At 37.4% G+C, this 24,891-nt stretch overlaps 1 protein-coding gene across 1 annotated transcript in view; it reads left to right on the top strand.

The window, feature by feature from the left end:
• LOC149529180 (multiple organellar RNA editing factor 2, chloroplastic-like) overlaps positions 1-24,656 on the top strand; it is a 30,291-nt gene extending 5,635 nt beyond the window's left edge. The window contains exons 3-5 of the mRNA XM_089809021.1: positions 23,786-23,851; positions 23,965-24,111; positions 24,324-24,656. Coding sequence (XP_089665147.1) covers positions 23,786-23,851; positions 23,965-24,111; positions 24,324-24,331 — 221 coding nt within the window. The 3' untranslated portion in view covers positions 24,332-24,656. The remainder of the gene's footprint in view (positions 1-23,785; positions 23,852-23,964; positions 24,112-24,323) is intronic.
• Positions 24,657-24,891: the final 235 nt, after the last annotated feature.

Here is a 24,891-nt window from a genome sequence, read left to right as displayed (position 1 = left end):
GCTGAAACAACAAAAGGTAAAGCCCAAAACGAAGCAACTGAAGCAACAAAATCGATCTCCGGACCTGCAACAAACAGAATATCCACCAGAATGCTAAAATGCAAAAGACTGAATAGGATGTGTCTGGAACAGAATCTGGAACAACAACCAACGTCACTGGAAAGAGCACAGAAAGAGCTTTCCAGCTATATAAAGAAGTCCAAAAACGGAGATCGAAAGCTCAAGATACGCCTCCCGGAGTGCAAAATAGAACATCTGACTTTGATTGCCATAATAGGCAACCAAACTGTATCAAAACTCAAAAAAAACCTATACCAGTATCTCTGTCTCAGAACCAACTTTTCGACGCTTCTTTCGGATCGGAAAAATACCTCCATATGCAAAAGTTATGGCCAAAAAACCACAAGTAGGTCTTGATTTCAATGCATTACAAACCCTCATGAAGAGCATATGTTAAAAGTGAAACTTGGGCACAATAATCAAGGAAACGAATAGCACCACTGCGATCTACTCGAAAAATCATGCACTTTCAAAAAAAGAATCGCCTCGATATGAGGTCGTATGAGAAAGTTATGATCTTTCGAAGTTTCCAAAACAAGAACTGTGCACAGTCACGGCTGAGAATCTGCAATTTCTGAAGAATTCATGCATGAAAATCAAAAAATAACTCCAATAGTGGATAGAGCACAAAAAAATAGCCAAGTTCATAACAAGAATCATCAAAATCGGAGTCCGTATGAGCAAGAACGAGACATTTGAAAACTGCATTCAAATCTGCGGCTGCCAACGGAGAGGGGTATGGCTGTAGCTTTGCATGCTCGATTATGAAAAATATATAGCTTGCATGCAAAATCTAAAAGATACCCAGATGGTTTTTCGGGGCTGCGAACAAAACCCAGAAAGCGTTTTTCTTGCTGATGAACAGAAGATGTTGCTGTAGTGTAAATCAGACGCCTTTAACAAAAAAAACGGCTCCAAAAATCAAAAAACGACCCCAACAACCAAAATTTGACATGCAAATGCTGGATCAGCTTCTCAAGTCCATCAATGGCATGTTGGAACCTGCAAAACTGATTGAAAACTCCAAATATGCAAGTTGGTTGTCAGATTTGAGATTGAAACCCCAGAGAAAAACTGTTTTTGTCAAAACTTTTCTGATTCTCAAGATCATCCAAAGATGCAAGAGAAGAGCATACTTCGTTTTTCAAAAAACTAGAATAAAGTTTATTTGCCCCCCCCGAATCTCTCAAATAAGGAAACTAAAATCTACTCTTGCACATAGAAAAGCTCTGATACCATGTTAGATTAGGTGAAAAACTAATCTCCCAAGAACACCTGCATGCATAAATCTGTCACATGGATGAAGCAAAGAACAGAGGCAAGGAAAAATCAAGGAGGCCAAAAAGCCAGATCCATCTTATGGACATGCAAAGAGCAATATCTCATATAATCCAATAAGTGAATGAATAAAATACAAAGAGGTGAATCCTTATAAAGGAATCACGAAACCCGAAAAGGGAAACTAAAGCCTAAGAAAGCTAGGGTTGCACAATATAATTAATAAAATATTAATTATATGCACCTACAAGATAGCTTAAGAAAACTAGAGTAATAGGCAACTTAATTAATTAAATCAAAGTGATTTAATTAATAAGTTAGAACAAATAATTACTCTAACAAAAGGTACCCGCTCCACAAAGATAGAGCCCAAGCCCCTTCCCATGGGACCCCTGCCTTAGTTCCACAAATCACCTTGGCATAAAATATTTTAAGAAAAAAATATTCTTGTGGGCCATATTGGCCTTAAAAAGATGTTAAGGTCATCTCATTTTACCTCTCATCTTCGACTTCATTTTGAAGTTCATTCCACCTGTCATCTTACATTTCATTTTGAAGTTCATTTTATAAATTTTCTAGCGAGTGTGTGGGTTCTAGTTTGAAGCTACTTTTATTATAAGATTTTGTAGAATGTCATATGGAATAATATGCAATCTTGTGTTTTGTTTTATGTGGTTTTATTGATGTCGAGATTTTATTCGTTATAACTATTTCCTTGGAGAAAAAACCAAGTTTCTGATTTGGATTTGGGTTTGAGATTTGTTAAAAATATTTTTGGGCTGGGTTCAAATTTGTTTTGGGTTCGTCCATACAAATACACATACACATACATGTTAATGTTTTGCTTAGAAATAAAGATAAACAACAATAAACAAAATGAAGAACAATAAGACATAGAGACAAAATGATTTATTCTAGGGAAACCCTCTAACTTGAAGGGAAAAACCTAGCCACACCAAAAAAATCTCTTTTGAGTACAATGCTTTCAACCAAATATCATGCTTACTACACAAAGCAATCATATATATATATTGAATCGAGAGACTCTCCATATCATAACCGAAAGTCTTCTTTTTTCAAATGCAAGTCTCTTCATATTTCCAAATGTATGTGCATGTCTCTTCATATTATAAAATGTTAGATATTTAGGATGAAACACCTAGCACACCTTGAATGACACATTGTGCTCATTGGTTACAAGAAAGATATAAATGAATATGAGAGAAATATCATCATAAATCTCTTCTTTGGCAATATCAGAGATCTCCATCATAGCTATGATCTTTAGCACCCCCTCTTGGCTAGAGAGATATCTTTGGAAAGATACACACACATAGCTGCAACCAGAAACATCAAGAACAATTTCTCATAACAAATTTTCTCAATAAACATTGTTATCTCAGCATAACACTATTCACCATAGCTACTTCTAGAGGGTCAACCATAAAAGCATAAGATTAAAGTCATGGACTCACACACATGACTTCCACCATACCTATTTGTAGAGGGTGGAATGAGGATGTTCACCTCAGACTTCTCCTAGAGGAAAATGCATTTCCAGCATGCCACCTTGCAGAGGGTGGATCCACCATCTTACTTGCAAAGGGTGGAATGAGGGTTTTCACCTTAGACTTCTCCCGAAGAAGAATGCATTTCCACCATGCCTGCTTGTAGGTGGATCCACGGTACCTACTCACACAGGGTGGAACAATGGATCTCACCTCGAAGTTATTCTTCACAGAGAAAAACTCATTAACAACATGGATAAGAATGGTTGAGATTCTCTCTCAATAGAGACCCCTCCTAGCAGGAGCAACTCTTATCACTACTTGATTATCACAATAAGACAGGTTATTCCAAGTTGATCAAACAGGGAGCTTCAGTAGTTACACTACCACACAAGCTTCCCAAGAATCATGCATTCCCCCTCTGTCACGCAAGCTCCCTCTGAATCTGATTTTCGCTGCTGAATAGTCTCCCTCTGAATAATATTTCTTCCTCTTTAAACAAATTAATCATAATAACAATCTGTATATAATCTTCTTCTTTAATGAATATATGTATCACCAATTCAATGCTATGACTGCAAGCAACTTTTCCATGTTTTGTCTACAGTTTCCACGACTTTACATGTAATCTTTCATCATCCCATTGCTTCTTGATCCATCTTGCAGTCGAGAGATTAATAATAAAGAAGAGAAATATAGAGATCAATGCTAAAAGCATACACTAATCCCAGTGATATAAAAAAAAGAAAAATTCGCGATCAACATTCAAAGGTGTAATGATAGAATACTTATCTCTTTGTAGTCTAATCTCCCTTGAGATAGATTTCAACACACACACAAATACTGATGAATACACAATAAGCTCTTTTAACAATATAGAAAGGATCTCGAAGCACTGCTCACAAATAGAGCACAATAGAACTTATATGCTACAGTTTAATGCTCCTCACTTAACTTTAATAACTATTGAGAGACTCTGAATGCAGATGGATATGATTGTACTCAGGATGACCACACACACTGTAATGTCCCCATTTTAGCAGTTGACCAAGTGTGTGTGCGTTAGCCTTGTTCTACATGGTCCCGAGGGCTAACGAAGGGTTTAATGGGATCTTGGAGTGTTTTGGCCTAGTCATTTCCAGTTTGGGCCAAAACGAAGTTGATTTACTCAGTTTCAGGCATACTTACTATTTTTAGTAAGTCGGCAGGACACAGTGCAGGTCAATTTTGGTGATTGGATTCGATACTCCTCGGTGAGAGCTTTCCGATGAGCTATCACTCGCATTATTCAGAGTCCGATTGCTAATACATTTTAATGCCTGAAGTTTTATTAAAGTAACGTCTAATTTAATTGTAAAATATTAAAGTGTTACTTTAATATTTATTTTATGGTGATGTGTACCCAAGGGAGACATAAGGGGTATTTTAATATATGTTTTATATTACACATCTTTTATCCCACATTGCCCATATGAGTTGAGCGGACCCATGGGAATAGAATAAAAGGAAGCATTTGTGGCTTCATTAGACAGGTTGAATATGAGAAGAAATTGGTGTGTGAGTTGCAGCTTTGTTCTTAGCATTTGAGGACGTCTATCCTCTCTTGTAACATTCTAGATGTCATTCCCTTGGGGTTTGGCCTTTGGAATTCTTTCTTATTGGCTTCATTATCAGGCAGTTTAGTTGCATTTCCGGCTACAGGCAGATTTGATATTTTGCTCATATCTTCTTCACTACTTGTCCGTCGCTTATGCCGCTTGGAGGGAATGGTATTATGAAGGTAGTGGACTGATTGGAGGACAAAGTATTGTAGCAGCAAGTTCGTAAGCATGGGCTGGAGTATTATGACAATATTGCTGAAGTAATTAGTGAGTTGATAAATCTGCCATGTATTTGGTTTTATGAATTCTGAAAATAACATTTTATTAGCAGCAATTCATTTCCACTTTGCATATTATTATAGTTTCTTTCTTGTTTATCTTGTATGATACCAATTCCATAAAAATGTTTGATTTCCGGAGTTATAAGGGGTTTTAAGAAGTTGAATGCAAACTGTTTGACATAATTCCTTTCAGCAATTTGGTTTAGTTTTTTTGGGACATCCAAGGGTGACCATTACAGTGGTATCAGAGCTATAAGTCCTGCCATCCTGTGGAGGTCTTATAGGGAATTTGGAACAGCCGGATAGAGGGAAAAAGTAAGTAAAAAACACAGGCTAAGCATTTATGTTTGAGCATGCGACAGGGGTCTTATAATTTCCGCGATACCAGAGCAAGACAAAATAGGATTTCAGATTTGCAAAGCAAACAGTCTAGTACATCTATGCAGGGGGACATTGAATCCAACCATACAGACACAGAGGATATATTTTGTGATCAGGACAATAATATGGGTGATCGAGATGATAGGAATACAGGATTAGGCGGAGGCAGAAATGTTGGTCCAGATCAGGGGGAGGTACTGTTCCGACAGTTACTGGATACATTAGAGCAGGGGCAGCGTATGCAGCAGGAGCAGAATAGGCGAATGGACATGATGTTGCAGCTCATGGCTAGACAGATGGGTGTCAATATTAATCCAGGTGATGCCAACAACAGAAACAATAACAACGAGGGAAACAATAACAACGGGGGAAACAATAACCATGAAGGCCAAGGCAACAACAATGGTCCTGAGAATAACATTAATGGTAATAATGGACACGGCAACAATGGGAATGAGGCTGATAACTTTAGACACGTTGCACGCCCAGCACGGACTGCGAGCTCGAGACCTCTTCTACCCACTTTTCCACCCAGAGATCCGGTTCAACCAGTAAACGAACCGCAAATTACCGAGTTACAGGATCAGTTCAGGAGGGACTGGGAGGCTAGTGGACTAGAGTTTCAGGCGGATATTTCTCTTAGAGATTATATGGACTTGAGGATGAGACACATGCCTAAAGCAGGAGGGAGGAATCAAAACTTTGAGCTGAGGAAGAAAGTTGGAAAACTTTCTTTACCTTATTATGATGCTTCAGGGAAGATGACTGCACGAGCTTGGGTGCAGAAGGTAGATACATACTTGCAGCTAAATCCTATGCCTGAGGAGGAGGCTATCAAGTATGCGGCTATGCACTTGGATGGCGTTGCACATGAATGGTGGCATCATGGCATGGTGACTTTGGGGCATAATCAGATTACATCCTATGAGGAATTCACCGAAACATTGATTGGGAGATTTGACACTAAGGATCCCGAGTTACATTTCAAGGAGCTAGCACAGTTAAAACAGTCAAGTTCTGTGGATGCTTACATTGCCGAGTTTCAGCGCTTGTCTGTACTTTTTACTGATATCTCTCCTAGGAGATTGGTGGTGTTATTTTGTGATGGTCTTGCTGATCCATTACAAGGTTGGGTGAAGGGACATGATCCACTCACGTTAGCTGAAGCAACTAAAAAGGCACGAGATTTAGCCCCTTCGGTATACAAAGGAAAAAACCATTCAACAGATTCTTCCTACCGCAAGGACAAAGACAAAAAATCATTTCAGAAAGAGTATAGCAAACCCAAAGAAGGATCAAAAGGACTAGACAATGAAACCTTGAATGAACTTCGAAAGAAGAAGCTGTGCTTCCATTGTAGAGAGCCTTGGGACTTATCTCATAAATGTTCTCTCAAGGCTAAGGCAAATCAAATGGAGTATTTTTCAGCAGAAGAGTCAGAGTCAGAAGGGGAGGATCAACACTCCGATTCAGATGAGGGTAACACTATAGAGGAGAGCAACATTCCTAAGGATGATAGATCGTTGGCACGCTTGACAGGGGCCCAAAAGGCAATCACATTTAAGGTCAGGGGTACTATCCAGGGGCAGAAAGTGATATCTCTTATTGACACTGGGGCTACACATAGCTTCATAGATGCACAGTTGGTAGCCAGGAGAGGGTTACAGACAGAGGAGCATGATGGGTTTAGAGTCATGGTGGCTAACGGTGATAAGTTATTATGCACTCGGAAGATATCTAATCTTCGCATCAGGTTTGGAGATGGCTACGAGTTGGAGGATGAGTTCTATGTTGTGGACATGGGAGATTATGATGTCATCCTCGGCATGACATGGATGGCTTCACTAGTTGAGTTCACACTCAATCTAGCGAAATTGGAGATGAGATTCCAGCATGAGGGCAGAACTGTGGTACTTAGAGGGCTTTCAGATGGAGGTTGCAGAGTAGTGTCGTTGAGGAGAATGCAGAGACTTTTTCGTCATGATGACATAGAGTGGGCGGCAGAGTGCCACATTATGCCAACTTCACCAGAGCCACAAGAAAAGAGTCATCCACTAGATGTCCAGAAGATACTTGATAGACACGCTAAAGTATTTAGCGATATTCCTCATGGGGTTCCTCCTGACAGAGGGATGAAACATGTTATTGAGCTCGAGGAGGGAGCCAAACCAGTTATGATTACTCCCTATCATCATCCTAAGAAACACAAGGATGAGATAGAGAAGGCGATTAAGGATTTGTTGGAGATGGGGCATATCAGGCCCAGTAAGAGTCCTTTTGCTTCAGCAGTAGTATTGGTAAAGAAGAAGGATGGGACGATGCGCATGTGCATCGATTACAGGGCACTGAATAAGAAAACAATTAAAAAACAGGGATCCCATTCCTAGGATTGATGAGCTGATTGATGAGTTGCATGGGGCATGCTTCTTCACCAAAATTGATTTGCGATCCGGATACCATCAGATCAGGATGAGAGCAAAGGACATTGAGAAAACAGCCTTCCGATGTCACTATGGCCACTTTGAGTTCATGGTTATGCCATTTGGTCTAACCAATGCACCTGCTACATTTCAAAGTTGTATGAACCAGGTATTCAGGAAGCAGCTGAGGAGATTTGTCTTGATCTTCTTTGATGACATCTTGGTCTTCAGTAAGACCTGGGAGGAGCACTTACATCATCTAGAGGAGGTGTTATCTATTCTGGAGAGAGAGTCATTGTATGCCAAGGAATCTAAATGTGAGTTTGGCATGACTGAGCTCCTTTACCTAGGGCATATCATTAGTGCAGATGGCGTTCGGGTTGATCCCGAAAAGATTAGAGCTATTGTAGAGTGGCCTACTCCCACAAACCTTACACAGCTTAAGGGATTCTTTGGTTTATGTGGTTTTTATAGGAGGTTTGTTAAGGGATTCTCACAGATTGCTACACCTTTGACAGATCTTACCAGGAAAGGAGCCTTCGTGTGGACAGGGGCAGCACAGAGGTGTTTTGAGCATTTCAAGCAGGTAATGTCTTCATGTCCAGTTCTAGCTTTACCGGATTTCACGAAGCCTTTTGAGCTTCATTGTGATGCATCAGGTGATGGGATTGGAGCAGTATTGATGCAGGAGAAGCATCCCATTGCATTCGAGAGTAGGAAGCTCCGAGGAGTTGAGAAAAGTTATTCTATCTATGACCGGGAGATGTTGGCCATAATGCATGCATTGGCCAAATTTCGATCATATTTGGTAGGTGGACGTTTTGTGATCAAGACTGATCACAACAGTATTAAATACTTCATGAGCCAGCGTGATCTTAATGACCAGCAACAAAAATGGGTGACTAAATTGCAGGCTTATGACTTTGACATAGAGTTTGTCAAAGGTAAGAAAAATGTGGTGGCTGATGCCTTATCTCGGAGACCTCACTTATGTGCTCTGGCAGAGATTTCAGGAGATTGGAGAGATCGGATTATAGCAGAGTATGTCGGAGATGCTTGGGCTTCTGGATTGATTTCAGGTACCATACAGGATGATCGCTATGAGGTGATAGATGGATTGATCAGAGTTCAGGACAGGGTTTATTTGATTCCGTCATCACATTTGAGAGAGGCGATATTGAAGGCATTTCATGATGCACCCACAGCTGGACATCCGGGGGTCTTCAAGACCTACAGGCAAATCCGAGAGCGGTTTTCATGGAAAGGGCTCAAGGATGATGTTCAAAGGTATGTCAGGGAGTGTGTGGTTTGTCAACAGAATAAGGGAGAGCACACATTTCTTGCAGGTTTATTACAGCCCTTGCCCATTCCTGATAGGAAATGGGAAAGTATTTCGATGGACTTCATTACTGGTTTACCACGAGTGCAGGGAAGGGATTGCATCTATGTGGTGGTGGACCGCTTGACGAAGTTTGCTCACTTCTTTGCTATTCCATCCACTTATACAGCAGCACAGGTGGCAGATCTTTTCTTTAAAGAGATATTCAGGTTACATGGGCTGCCCAGATTCATTGTCAGTGACCGGGATAGTAAGTTTAGGAGTGTTTTTTGGCAAGAGTTGTTTAGGTTGTGTGGTACAGATCTTACACCTAGCACTAGTTATCATCCGCAAACAGATGGGCAAACAGAGATTGTGAATAAATGGGCGGAAGGATATTTGAGGAACTATGTAACTACACAACAAAAGGCTTGGATCAGATGGTTGCATATGGGAGAGTATTGTTATAACACCACTTATCATATGTCCATCAAGATGACTCCTTTCATGGCACTCTATGGTTATGAAGCACCTAGCTTCATGGATTTAGTTTTGGGGGACAGTAGAGTGCCCAAAGCCAAAAACTTATTGCAGGATAGTCAGGACATCCTGAAAGTACTCAAAGAGAATATACAACAGGCCCAGAATCAACAGAAATTGTATGCTGATCAGCACCGAATAGAGCGCAGCTTCGAGGTAGGGGATATGGTTTACTTGAGGCTACAACCATATAGACAGTCATCGCTCAAAAAGAGCGGAGCTGAAAAGTTGAAACCTAGATTTTATGGTCCATACAGGGTGATTCGCAAAGTGGGCAAAGTCGCCTATGAGCTTGAGCTTCCAGAGGGCAATCGAGTGCACAATGTGTTTCATGTGTTTAGGCTTAAGAAAGCCATTGGTCAGAGTGTAGTGCCTTCTGCAGATTTACCCCCTTTGGATGAGGAGGGGAAGCTTGTGTTAGTACCTGAGGCTATTTTGGATACCAGAGAGAGGAAACTTAGAAACAGGATAGTGAAGGAGTATTTGGTCAGATGGAAAGACCTGTCGGAGGAAGATTCTACATGGGAGAGTGAGCAGGTTATTCAGCAGGCTGGACTGAGATTGCTTGAGGACAAGCAATTTCAAGGGGTGCGGACTGTAATGTCCCCATTGTAGCAGTTGACCAAGTGTGTGTGCGTTAGCCTTGTTCTACATGGTCCCGAGGGCTAACAAAGGGTTTAATGGGATCTTGGAGTGTTTTGGCCTAGTCATTTCCAGTTTGGGCCAAAACGAAGTTGATTTACTCAGTTTCAGGCATACGTACTATTTTTAGTGAGTCGGCAGGACACAGTGCAGGTCAATTTTGGTGATTGGATTCGATACTCCTCGGTGAGAGCTTTCCGATGAGCTATCACTCGCATTATTCGGAGTCCGATTGCTAATACATTTTAATGCCTGAAGTTTTATTAAAGTAACGTCTAATTTAATTGTAAAATATTAAAGTGTTACTTTAATATTTATTTTATGGTGATGTGTACCCAAGGGAGACATAAGGGGTATTTTAATATATGTTTTATATTACACATCTTTTATCCCACATTGCCCATATGAGTTGAGCGGACCCGTGGGAATAGAATAAAAGGAAGCATCTGTGGCTTCATTAGACAGGTTGAATATGAGAAGAAATTGGTGTGTGAGTTGCAGCTTTGTTCTTGGCATTTGAGGACGTCTATCCTCTTTTGTAACATTCTAGATGTCATTCCCTTGGGGTTTGGCCTTTGGAATTCTTTCTTATTGGCTTCATTATCAGGCAGTTTAGTTGCATTTCCGGCTACAGGCAGATTTGATATTTTGCTCATATCTTCTTCACTACTTGTTCGTCGCTTATGCCGTTTGGAGGGAATGGTATTATGAAGGTAGTGGACTGATGGGAGGACAAAGTATTGTAGCAGCAAGTTCGTAAGCATGGGCTGGAGTATTATGACAATATTACTGAAGTAATTAGTGAGTTGATAAATCTGCCATGTATTTGGTTTTATGAATTCTGAAAATAACATTTTATTAGCAGCAATTCATTTCCACTTTGCATATTATTATAGTTTCTTTCTTGTTTATGTTGTATGATACCAATTCCATAAAAATGTTTGATTTCCGGAGTTATAAGGGGTTTTAAGAAGTTGAATGCAAACTGTTTGACATAATTCCTTTCAGCAATTTGGTTTAGTTTTTTTGGGACATCCAAGGGTGACCATTACGCACACCAAATTATCTCAGCATTATCTGCTAAACAAGCCTTTGAACTGATCATACACAGATCAAACACGAGGATAACTACAGATGGAAACTATGATGAATCATAATATAAACTACAAAGATATATCGATACCCTATAATCACATATAAAGTTCATACACAGAACTGCAAACTACTGCATACGGCTCATATACAGAGCATATAAAACCGACAGCAAGACTTACATATGCAGGCGAATAACTTCTGCATTTTTTCCAATGCAACTGATACATAGAATCTTCAATATATTGAATAAGTTTTGCTTAGAAGAACAAAAACAAGAGTTGCCAATATTGAATAATGAACGCAGACCAACATTCATATGATGACCAGAGCACTTGCTAGTCCATAACATAGAGATGCATGAAATAAAGAGTGAGTCAGAGAAGATTTTTTTTGATCTGAATTCTCATCTTCTCCATCGCCGTGGTTTGAGACACACATAACCCTGATAAACCTGCTTGTTACAAAATAATAAGCTAACAGAGAATGTCTCAACGATCACACACTGATTGTATACAAATATGACAAAAGATAAAATATGTATACCATGAGCAATATTATACTGAACAGAACTGGATCAATTGACTTACAACTGATCTTAAGCAAAATAAATAATATACACAAAACTGGAGTTGTCTCTGTCCTTTTTGTGTAATAAAGACCAGTAAGGAAATACGATAAAAAATCCTTTCAACAGAAACGGCAATCCTGATAATGATATTGATAAATATAAATCTCTGAAGATCACGGGCCATAACATTTCTATCCGTCGGAATGAAGAGTCCGGTTGGGAAGGTGGATCGGCAACAGTTACGAAAAAATATAATTGGTAAAGGTAATAAATGGACTGTCAACATCCAAACATTAAATAGCTAGTAGATCACATGATCTCAAGATGGGATAACAGATTACAAAACTGCCAGAATAAATCAAGACACATGCATGGTGCCAAGAATAAAAGAAGCAGAGCCATATCATTCGATGCAATGAATGTAAAATGATGAAATGTCATTTCTATCAGCAGTCAACAAAAACAAGAGAAGAAAAGAAACCCAATTAAAATGAAAAGCTGAACACATAAGCAAATCTCAGCTGAGTGGAAATGAAAACTCCAGCAAATGTAATAAAGAACTCTATCGCATCTACTCAATATTTAACACATACAGATTGCCTACAAAATACTTATGCAATAGATACATGAACTAGAGAATAAGAGAAACTCCTTTATTTGCTGTTATATAACACGCTCCGATACCATGTTAATGTTTTGCCCATAACTAAAGATAAACAACAATAAACAAAATGAGGAACAATAAGACACATAGAGATGCTACAATTTATCCTGGGAATACCCTCCAACTCGAGGGGAAAAACCCAGCCACACCAAAAAAAATCTCTTCTATTAAATAAAAAAAGTTCGAGTACAATGCTTTCAACTGAATACCATGCTTATCAAACAAGGCTATCATATATATATTGAATTGAGAGACTCTTCATATCATAACCAAAAGTCCCTTTATTTTCCAAATGCAAGTCTCTTCATACATCCAAATGCATGTCTCTCTACATGTCACATGTTTCATCATATTATAAAATGTTAGATGTTTAGGATATGACACCTAAGACACCTTGAATGCCACATTGTGCTTATTGGTTATAAGAACGATACAAATGAATATGACAGAAATTTCATCTTAAATCTCCTCTCTAGCGATATCAGAGATAAAGATCTCTATGCAGTTATAATCTTCAACAACACACACATACACACATATATACAGAAAATAAGTTCATACACCACTATGCTAACAGTAAGGCAACATAGAAAAATACACTAGTATATATGTATTAACAATCTGCAATGCATCATCACAAATCTCATTTTAGATCTATGGGATTCATCACTTCAAAGATATCAACAAAGAACATAGGTCTTTTCATGAAGTGATTGTGCCTTAGGCTTTATGACTCAGCATATCAAAGTACTCTAAATTCTTTAAGGGTTAACTGAAGCAACTGATGCTTTTCAAATTCTATTAATCCTTTCTAACTGAAGCAAGACTTCACACATGCAGGTGGCTGCATCCTGAAGTAAATGCAGACCGATCCCTCAGGAATACAGAATGCAGCAGCCAAACTAAAACATCTTTCAATGCAAATGAGATGGTGAAAACATTAATCACAACCAGATATATATATATATATATATATAGAGAGAGAGAGAGAGAGAGAGAGAGAGAGGGGCCCCCTCCCCCCAGAAAAATCTTGAAGTTCCTGTCCCTGGGTACTTGGAGTGCCCTCACTGTGATGTCCCCTATTTGAAAATAGGATTGAATAATAATAATAAAATTAGAATATAAAAATAAATTAATAGTAACCACTTACAATATAATATAATTAATGAAAGAACCAAATATAATGAAAGGAAATGGCTTTTCAACTCCAAAAGCTGCCACCTCTTGGTTAGGAAGATATAAAAGTTACGTTAAAACTCAATCAATGGGGGAATATAGAATATAATGAGGAATTTTTTATTAAAACATAATAACATCTGAGAATTCACCACAGAATATCTACAAAACATTCTACAAAGCAGTGGCATCTAAGAAAGGGAAATAGATTGCTCATTGTCTGCAACTGCATATTAAATACAGTTAGATCCCTATACAACCAATAGCATTTGGCAAGCAAGGAAAATTTTCAGATCATAAGTCAGGGATTTATACATCTATGTGATTGGTATGAACAATTTGCCTATTTAAATAATAAATCTAAGAAGTATTAGAGCACTATTTTAAACATACATGCTCAAGTCTAGTTATTATTTCTAAGTCTGAGAAGGGGAGCAGAAATGCAATTAGGGAGAGGCCTATGTAAATACAGCTAATCAGTCAGTCCCAAGATAGGATAAAGATTAGCAACCCCGAGTGCCTTGTAGGCATGTCCAAGAAAGGCTCAAGGGCTTAAATCTATAAAAACCTTGAGGGAAACCGTTGAGTTTGGTGTCTAAGCAACATATTACATTTCAGCATTTTCAGAAATGGGAATAACTAGGATAGCATGGTCTTCTCAATTCACATAGATAGCTTATTGTTGGGTGGATATCTTGCAACCAACAATTTTGTGAAAATCCAGTCACAAAATAGGATGACCAACCACAACGTATGAGACAGAGTCTCTCCTACCTTAAAGGGAAGATCCCCCCTTCTCACTGATCCTTGGATCGACTCAAAGTAAGCAAAAAGTCAAGAGATTTTGAAAGGGGTATTACCAATATTCTTTCCTCTTAACTTTTAGGAAAGAAATCACTTATCCGTAGAGTGAGTAATGGGCAAGGTGAAATCTTCTAACTGCACTTCTATCTAAAGTTGGAAACAATGATACCGATAAACCCACACTAATTCAAAGGCTAGTTGAAGGCAAACCGGTTTGGCTCTAAGTCCGGTTTTAATCTAATCTTTACAATTAGGGTTCAAAGACATCCAAAAGTAAAGAGTTCTAACTATTTTTGTGAATTAAGAAGGTAATACAAGCTATAGTCAAAGTTCCTAGTCTATGCATTACCACAATCGCTTCTAGTCAAAGCTTTGTATCCGATTGTTTCTTAACTTTTTATGCTCAATTATTTAAACCAAATAGCAATAGCATGACTCAAAGAAGACAAATGCAAATTACAGTCAAAGCTTCCAATTTGTAATAATCACAATTGCACTCAATAAAAATTCTGTGCCAATTGTTTTTTTGTATTCACTTTTCATTCAAAATAGTACTACACAATCAAAGTAATGCTTGCACAATTTCTTCAGAGCTTTCTTGCATACAATGAAAGATGACTTTTACAATGGGGGCGGGGGCAGTCCTTTATACAGGCAAATGAGTTGAGCAAGAAGTGGAGGAAAAAGTGGGAGCAACTCAATCAACTATGACCTGATCAAACTAGATGAGATAAATTATTGGATTACATGTCATAAGGATATGCAATCGAATTACATGTAATTACATAATTTCATGCAATTCATTCTCTCCAACTACACACATGAAAACTAAAGAAAGCAGAAGATGGATGAAAGTTGAAACAATCCTAGGGATTGTTCTGAAGGGCCTTGTACTTGGTGATGCAATCATGTACTGTAGGAAGGTTTGAGATTTCCATCGTCTTTGATGTAGCTTCAATCATTGGTGTATGTTGGTTTCACAACATTGTAATTTGGTGAAAGAGAATTCCATAAGCGCTTTGCTATTGATTTGTATGCAACAAACTTGTTCATCGTGTGTGATCCAAATTCTTCAGAATCAAGATCAATATTCAATGTAATTGTATACTGAAGTTATCTCCTCCTCTGTGACCAGGTTATCATGTTCAACAAGGATATTACATCCCATTTTCTCCAAATTACACATGATCTCTGTTTCAATTGATTGATAGTCTTCTAAGGCTGCTTGCAACTTTATCAGAAGTTTTCCTAGTGTCTCTTCTTTGTGACCCAGGAGTCCTTGACATTTGTAGAACATTTCTGAAGATGGAATGACTTCACATGCAACCATGCCGTCCAGACCAACATTAGCCATTTGATATCAATCACCCAGAATTTCTTTCAAGGTGTCAGCTTCTTGGTTCAAAGAAGCAATCATGTCATCTAATATTTCTTCAACACCTCGGATTCATTCAAGAACTTTGACTGCATCTTTGATGGCATGAACTCCTTCAGAGATGAACTCCCCAAACCAAGCCTTTGTTTCTTCAATTATACGTGTTTGAGTTGTGGTCACTACATGTTGTGAAGACTGTTGACGAATGACCTCATTTAGATGAACAACTTCTTGCTTAAGCTAATTCATCTTCTCCCACAACTCATGATTATTTTTGACACATTAACAAGTGCATCTTGAGCATCCTGCAGACAATTCAACTGTGATTGTTTACCAAGTTCAATTTTGGTGAACTTGTAATCTAAACGGTTAAATTTCTTCAGTTGGTTTGTTTGTGAAGGGTTCAACAATTTCTGCATACTTAGTCTTTTCAGAAACCATCGCAATCCTTGAAACAATCTTGTCTTTCAAAGATTTATAATTATTTTTCTTGATAGGAAGGTTATCCGGAGGTACACCAACCTTTCTTCTTTTCATAATGATTTTACCTAACCATGCAGGCAAAGTAAAACCCCATCTAATGAAACAAGGACAGTGGTCACCATAGACATTGATCTTGATTGTATTTCCATTGTAACTGTGCATGCTTCAATTTGCACTACTGAATTCATGGGTGCTTGATGAGAAGATTCTGTCATGAACAAATCGAAGTCAATCATTGAGGTATCAAGTTGGGAAACTTGACCTTCCGAGAGAGTTGGGAAATCTTCAAACACATTTTCCAAATTCTCGTACTGCTCAATTGTGAGAATAGGAAGGGTTGTTGAAGAGATAGATAGTGCCGAATAGTGGAGAATGAATCCACATCATTGTTTATATCATCCAAAAAGGGTGTTTCTTGAATGGATGGACCTTGAATGTTTGTTGGCCTCGGAGGAGAAATGATCATAATCTCTCCTTCCTCTACATCTTCCTCATCAAATTCTTTTTCAGATTCCTTCTTAGATACTTGAGCTTGTATAGGTGCTTGAGAAAATTCTTGAATAGATTTTGATCCCTTTCTGCCTTTAAACTTGAACTTGAGAGATTTAGCCAGAGCTGAGGAAGATGCACTATCTTTGCTTGAAATCTCTACTCGAGTTGTCTTCCAACTAGTCCAAAATTATCACAATCTACCCCAAGCTTAGGATATACTCTCTTAAGGCAATTGATTTTCAGCCACTTGTAAGTATTAGCCAAGATAGATTGAAATCTATCAAAGATAGAAGCACTTTCTTTCTTTTGTCACTGCATGGGAAAAGGCTACTGCTTCTCAAAACCAACCGGATGATATTCTGGATCAAGAAGTTTGCCATCATCTTTAATATGAAAATTGGGTGGGATCTCAATCCTGTTAAGATCAACAATTTGTTGCAATGTAAGCCTGCAATAATCCATCTTCATGAAATCCAGCTCTGTGCGCAAGTCGATCAATATGTCCGCTATATGATGAACATGGGTGAATGCTCTTTTGATCTTTGAATGCGTCCCTTTTTAATTGAAATTAAACCTAGCTTTGAACTTCTTCAATGTGATGAGTTGGAATTCCGCTTCCATAGCTTTTGCCTTGTAGACTAAATTGATCATATATTGACCAATTACCAAGGGCTTGGCTGTAGTGATACCGAATCCCAATTTGTGTTGAGCATTCTAATATGTCTGCACCTCCATGAGCTGTTTGGCTAACTCCAATAGAATAATTTTATCTGTAGCATATCTTGCCAAGGTATATTGTTCTCCTTTGAAATAGCCAACTCTCAAATAAGTGAAAGTGAGAAATTGCAAAAAGATGCAGCTATATTGATTTACCCTATTCCAAGCATCATCTGATACTATCTTGATTACCAACTATTTATCAAACTGACACTTGAAATGTCCAAAAAATGCATCTTGAACTCTCCTATAGTGATATATGCTCTGTTTCAATGTGATTTGATCATAATAGTTCCAAATTGGAACTTGAAGCCGACCTCCTTTTGTTGAAAGTCTTGAGAAGGATCCCATAGATGCAACAATGTAAACTAGGTAGGAGTTTATGTAGATTGGTGCTAACGTTCCCATGTTGAGCAACTGCTTGCATGGTGCTGTACTGATAAGCTCTCCTTAGAAGATGGGTTCTTCATTGTCAAAAATTTGAAAAATGAACTTGTACATCCATGGCTCAAAGTCACTAGACTCTTTGAGGCCACATACTCTACTAAGGAGTGTCATCAGATCCTTACATTCTGGCTTGAATTCAAATCTGTGATTTGTTCTGGCCATCTTGTAAAATTATTCTTCTGACACCCAACCAATGTGCATTCATATACCTCCAATAATTTGACTTCTCATTCCATAACTCCAAAGATGTCTCTTTTGACAGATCTACACACTCAACACACTTAGGAACTTGGAAGTTGTTCAATAACTTCTGGATCCAGGCTGATGATGACATTGCCACTTGCGTCCTTGATTGTTTTGGATTTATCACTAAAATGCCGAGCACATCCTAAGACAAATTCTGGTTCCAAGGCAGCCATAGGGAAAGTAGATACTAAATGAATGTTCTCTTGATGCGTCTCATCTCTCTAAAGAAGTTTCAACCCTTTTTAAGAAATCAACCATGGCAACGTGTCCAATCTCTGTGTCAGATACTTGATCTAGAGGAGATGAAACATGAGATGCAGTTGCATGAGCTAACTCCTTGTCATACTGGTACTTCATCTTTCCCTTGGACTTCGTAAATGCGGGCATGTCTTGTGCTGCAACATGAAAATTCCAAAGGGTTAATACATCATTGGAAGATATGGACTCCATAGAGATATTGGCAAAAATGGATCTCTGAAGAACAATGTGTTTGAAGTAGTGATTAAATACTCATGGAACTATGGAATGAACTGAATGAGATATGGAAAACTGCATACAAAGGGCGAAAATGGGACTTGGGAAGATGGAATGCATGTGGGTAAGGATGAGCTTTATGTAAATGCTTTAGGAATGTAAGCTAGGTGCATGAGGATATGTGCAAATGATGACTTTGGTATTTAGAGAATGACGTTTTACTAAATTCAGGTTCTCTAGATGTAATTATATGTAAAGTGATTTACATGTAATCATGACTTGATGTAAACATGTAATTAGGTTCGGAGGATGGAATTACATGTAAAAGGGTATGGCGGATAGGTTTGAATGTAAATGTGTATATAGGATGAGATTACATGTAAATGTGGATGAAGGATGGAATTTCATGTAAACGAGAATGAATGTAATTGCATATATTAGAAAATGGAAGCAAAGTGCTTGAGCATGTGTTGGTGGAATATGAAATGGTGTGATGCATTTGCATGGAAAGGTGGAAAGTGGAATAGTGAAGAACGGTCTTCTATTCTTAGGAAAGAACCTTAGCCTTTTCGAAAGAGGAAAATAAAACAGCAACCAAACAACAAAGAAAACTATGCACAAATAAAAAACATACCTTTGGTTTTTGACTAAAACATGACAAATACCAAGATGCTTTCCTGTGCAATGTCAAAATTGGAATTTGGGGAAATTGCAAGCACTTAAAAATGGAAGTTTTCATCTTATGGCACATCTTTGGACAAATGTACAAGGATGAACGAAAATATGTAATGAAATAGCAAAGGCTTGAAAAATGTGGAAGATTAATAGGTTTGAAAGAATTTGAATCTTCAAACAACTTCTTGACCTTTTCAATACTTGCAAATGATGGCTTTTAATCAGCAATACATGAGGTGTTTTTGGATGGGGATGCCAAAATGTGATCTTCAAACCTCAAATATACAAAATGTTTTTGCAAATCTGATGTATTTAGGACGTTTTGGGAATAAACGTGCCTTTGCTTTGGCAGAACATGAAACATCTTTTGCAAGGAAATGCAAAAATGTGACCTCCAATACTAATAACATTCATTAAAACTCAAAGACATGCCCTTCTCTAGATGGATTTCATGCATTGGGATGGACAAATCTGGACATTCTTACCAAAAGCATGCCCTTGTAGATCAAGAACATGGACTTTTTGGCTCTTGGAAGCAAATCCGTGGTCTCAAAGTGCAGATGCATGTGATGGAATATAAAATCACATTTTATTAGAGGCTTTACATGTTTTAAAATGCATATATATGGAGTCAAGAGGCAAATCACATTCTTGGGAGCCCTTTACATGTTTCAAAAATTGTCAAAAGAATGCAAGAAGTGCAATATCACACTTTCCAATGCCCTTTCTATGCTCCAAAAACAATGCATTTACCTGTTTTAAAACCTTTTGATGCAAATCACACTCTTGGAGGCCAAACACATTTAAAAAACTTTACTTGTTTTAAGTGTTTTAAAATGCTTCTCTAGTTCAAATCACACTCTCTCAAGGCAATTACATGTAAACGTGAAAATGGGTTGAAAGTTGATTTTGCACAACTTAAGTAGTCAATTAAGTACATGTTCGATTGATTTTTGAGGAAATATCACTCAATTGGGTCAAAAATATTATTTACACTATATAATTAATATATGATGTGCAAATATTATTTCAAAAAGCAATATTTAATTTAGACTAAAAAATAAATCAAACTCTATAGTTAATAAAGTCACCAAAATGAAAAATTGAAGTGATAAAGTAACTTAAAAACATAACATAAAGTGAATTTATGTTATATTTTTTAAAAAGTGAATGTTAAGATTAAAATATAACATGATATTTTAAATTATGCAATTGTATCTAGAGAGTCCACCTTTTGGGCACTTAAATTGTCATATCTTTTTGACTACCAAGCCCGATTAAGCCCTAAGATATATCGAATCAAAATGAAAACCAAAAGCAAGGAGTTGAACAAAACCAAAAGACCAAAACAAACACACTCAAAATGTTAAAAAAGGACATTAAAGGCTTAAAAAATCAAGCACATGCTTATTAATAACAAAAGCAAAAAGGACTTGACAAAAGCTTTCAGTAAAAGTATTCATTATACCAATTGGGATTGATTGATTGATCAATGTTATCCAATTATATTATGAATTAATCTCGGAGAAATGTGAAACCAAGTTGAAAAAGTTTCGTACTATTACCTACATTTTGTGATGACAAAATGCAGGACAACACTTATTACTAATTTATCTACAATTTGTATCTTTATAGCATGAGTTAATATAATTCAATTTAAGAATATTAAACATAAGTTCAATTGCACATAATTAGTTAGACTTACATGGGGACATTACAAACACCTCTGCCATTTTGCCAAGCCACCGCGAGGACGAGTACGTAAAATTCTGTTTGAAATGTTACTATGAATATGTACTATGTTGAATGCTCAATGGTTTTGGTTTGTGTTTCAATTTTGCTATGTTCAAGTATTTCAATTTGTTATGTTATAAACTTATACTGAAACATCATTTTACAACCAGCTTTTCAAGTTCTATATGTATAGTATACAACAGTAACCCTCCCCCCGGCCATCCCGAAATTGAGGCCCTTTGTCCCTTCCTCCTGGAAACTTGTCCTAATGTCTCGACATACCCAAGCACTTGTGTTACACTCCGGATATTATATTGGTCACTGGCAAATAGAATGAAGTATGCACAATCAAACTGGAAATTGAAGAGAGAATAATAGACATGAATAAGAGCTTGACTGTGGGCACTTTATTCACATATCAAAATAACAATGTTATTTCATATTTATATTCATATAGACTAAATTAGACCAAAAATATTAAAAAAAAGTAAAATAACATTTTTTTGGCCAAAGTCTGCCTGAGTTTTGCTGCGTTTAGTCAAAGTTGCTGTAAATTCTGGTAAGTTCGGTCCGGGTCCCTCTATGAGAATTTGAGACAAATTTGGTCTACTGCAGTTGAATTTCCAGCAAATTTGATAAAGACAAGATTTTGCTTGAATTGAACCAGACTTTGCCATGGCCGAAGGCAGATCTGGTAACATAGAGAAAAAACAATAGTTGTGTATTCTAATATATGAATTTTGGTAATGAAGAGTCTTGGGATTGTTGGAGATTTAAATATTGAAGCATACAATGTTTTTGGGACAAAATGGTAGAACTTTTTAAATTTCTGGCCACTGTCAAGGTTTCTATCGTGGAATGTGATGGGCTCAATATATAATGTGTTATGGATGAATATAGAAAACAAATTGAGGGTGTCGGATTTTCTAGTGAATTTTTTGGCTCAAGATAATTATTCCAGTGTTCATTTTTATATTGTCTCGTTGCTTTGACAAACGTCTATAAGGTATTCCAAAAAGCCACTTGAAACTAAAGTTTGGTTCGGGCATCTGATGAGCGGCTGCTATACCACATTAACAACTTGTTATTTTCTGATTATTGCTATTAAATGAATTTAGTTTTATAATGGCTTCCTTGAGATCATTAGTCTAAGGGACCACAAATCACAGTCTTATACTAATTCCATGTTTTCCGTATCTGAGTTTTCTGCTATGAATCTTGACAATCAAACTAGCAGTCTGCTTATTATCCTCAATAAATTGTGCATGTTGTCATCCTTCAAGATCACTTCGTACTGAGCCTAACTGCTGTGCACTCAAAGTGAAAGTGCCATTCAGTCTCAATCACACCTGCAAATCCTCTCCTCCCACTCCTCTTTGGGCCTTTTCCATCTACCTTTATCACATTTGAGATGATGTGCACCTGTCCTCGGCTGAGCTGCTAACACCTTAATAGCTGTCTCTAGGTAAGCTTTATACCTATGTTCTTGTGATGGGTTGAACACTTTGACATAATGCGCTTTTTCTGACCCCTGTTATTAGACCACATGACAGTCTGAATTTTTCCCATGACAAACTTCTTTATTTCCCCATTGGTATCAGGGAAATCTTGTAGCTTGATGCTCCATGTGGTTAACCACTTTATGTTTTGTTTCATCAAAGTCTTCTTGCTGTGAGCCAAACCCTCTTTCATCACAATTTTGAGCCATTTTTAGTTATCTATGTTTTCATGTTTCTATAAATAGCTTATCAACTGAGTTATGGCTGCCACCTCCAACGGGAAAATACCAGCTTCTGCTAATAGAATTTCATATGGCACTGAGGTCTTGACTTTGATACTGCTAGTGATTAAGTGCTTCTGGATCCCCTCAGTTGGTCTCAACCCGCACTATGTCATGTTGCTTTCTGAAACCTCGCAGCTGTAAAGAACAACTATTATTATAATCCCTTACTAACTTATTATAGATTTGATTCTACATCACTTTCCTAATTATAATCCCTTCTCAAGCACACCTGATTTAATCACTCAAGGGTTTTCACACAGCCTTTTATTTTGTATTGTTTCCTAACTAGGCATAAATGTCAAATATCATAATGTTTAGATATGTGCTCAATGGTGTTAGTTTGAACTCAGAGGAACCATGGGACAATTGTACGGTCAAATTATTTTCTGAGGCTTTTGAATAGGAGTTGGCATTAAGGGCTTGTGCACATTTTTGGAGAAAGAGTAATACAACTTTGTGTTATGAGAATTTCAAAATTCTCAAGGTTATATTGAAAAGATATTTGTTTGTTTGAAAGTTCTCTCAAGAGATTTATGGGTCACCTTATTTGGAAGTCAATAACTAGCAAAGGTTACTAGCAAGAAGTTTTTTTGTCACCTGATTTTGAAGTCAATAAACTGCAGAGATTACTATCAGACGAGTTGGAAAATTTTAAAACTTAATGGTAATTTTTGAGAATGGTCAAGTATCCAAAACATGCCATTGTGAAATACCTCTTATGTGCTTACATTTTAAGATTCACCATATTGACACCACAGCTTTTGTTGCTCCAATGCAAGATAAATTTTTGCGTGAAATTAATTAAATGCAAAAAATATTATCTTGCATATGTGAGTTATAAATTTTAGGTTGCCTGTATGTTTTGGCACTCCCAGGTGTACTGAATAATTGATATACTATCTGTATAATGAGGCACACCCATTGTTTTATGCAGCATGTGAATTCTAGTTTGTCTTTTCTGTACACTGTAAGATGGCTTTGGTTTGATTACAAGTTGAACCCAATTTTGCTGGTATTTTTCAGGACTCCCTGGAGTGTGTTTTGTTCTTCCAGATTCTTATGTGGATGTGGAAAATAAGGATTATGGAGGTGAGTGTGTGACTGCCAGTGCTTGGATTATGTATGTTCCTCTTTTATATTGTTTGTCATCATTTGATCTTTTCAAAATCTCTTTCTCAATAATCTTGGTTTTGGCAATCCAGCGGAGCTATTGGTTGATGGAAAGATTGTTGAGAGGTCACCTGAAAGACAACGGCGTGTTACTCCACAACCTATGCGGAACAACAGTGATAGACCCAGATACAATGATAGAACAAGATATGTCAGACGACGAGAGAATCAGAGTCAAGGTAGTATTAAACATGTCTAAATGCCAATCTGTCTGCATTTTTTCTAATGTTCACTGGTTTGTTGCTAGAGTGTTACAAACATTTGTCATTGATTGCACTCTTGCTTGATTATTTCTAAACATTGGTTCAACGATGTTCTTAGAGCAAGGTCATGCATGTGCCATTGAGTTTTCTGTATGAAAAGACTCTTGTTCATTTTTAAATTTTTGCAGGCCGATGAGCAGCATTATTTTCCCTCAGAACTGGAGAGTATACAAGAGTGGTTTAACCTTTTACTAGAACACCGCCATTCCTCCAATGTTATATAATTGAAATGGCTCTTATACCATTTTGATATAAGATTCTTAAGGCACTTGAATAGAAGATTCTAAAGGCACTTGAAAATGAGTCATTGGAACTGGTATGTTCAAAGATTTTGTTGTGGGAATCCTTATTCCCATTTATGTGGGTTTGCTCGTTCCCCTAGGGACTGGCGAAGCTGTTTTGTATGTAATAACTCACATTACAACTTTATGTTAATAGACTTGCTTGATTTTGGCACCAAATGGAGATCTAAAATTTTTAGACATGGTATATATGAGTCTGCTGGCATGTCTTGAGCTAGTCTGTTGTTTTGAGGATGTGGTTCTGCTTTATTTAGTTTATATTAGAGTTATTTGGCATTAAATGGAGACTTGGATGTGGTTACTTTGGACCATCAATTAATGTGTTTATTAAGGGCATGTCTAAGAGTAATCTGTTATTTTAAGGAAATGGTTTTGCATTTGCAACGACCCATGA

This window comes from Cupressus sempervirens, chromosome 11 (assembly GCF_028749045.1).
Source record: "Cupressus sempervirens isolate cs-2001-9-10 chromosome 11, ASM2874904v1, whole genome shotgun sequence".
Taxonomy (NCBI): Eukaryota; Viridiplantae; Streptophyta; class Pinopsida; order Cupressales; family Cupressaceae; genus Cupressus; species Cupressus sempervirens.
This window is presented reverse-complemented; position numbering and strand designations above follow the sequence as displayed.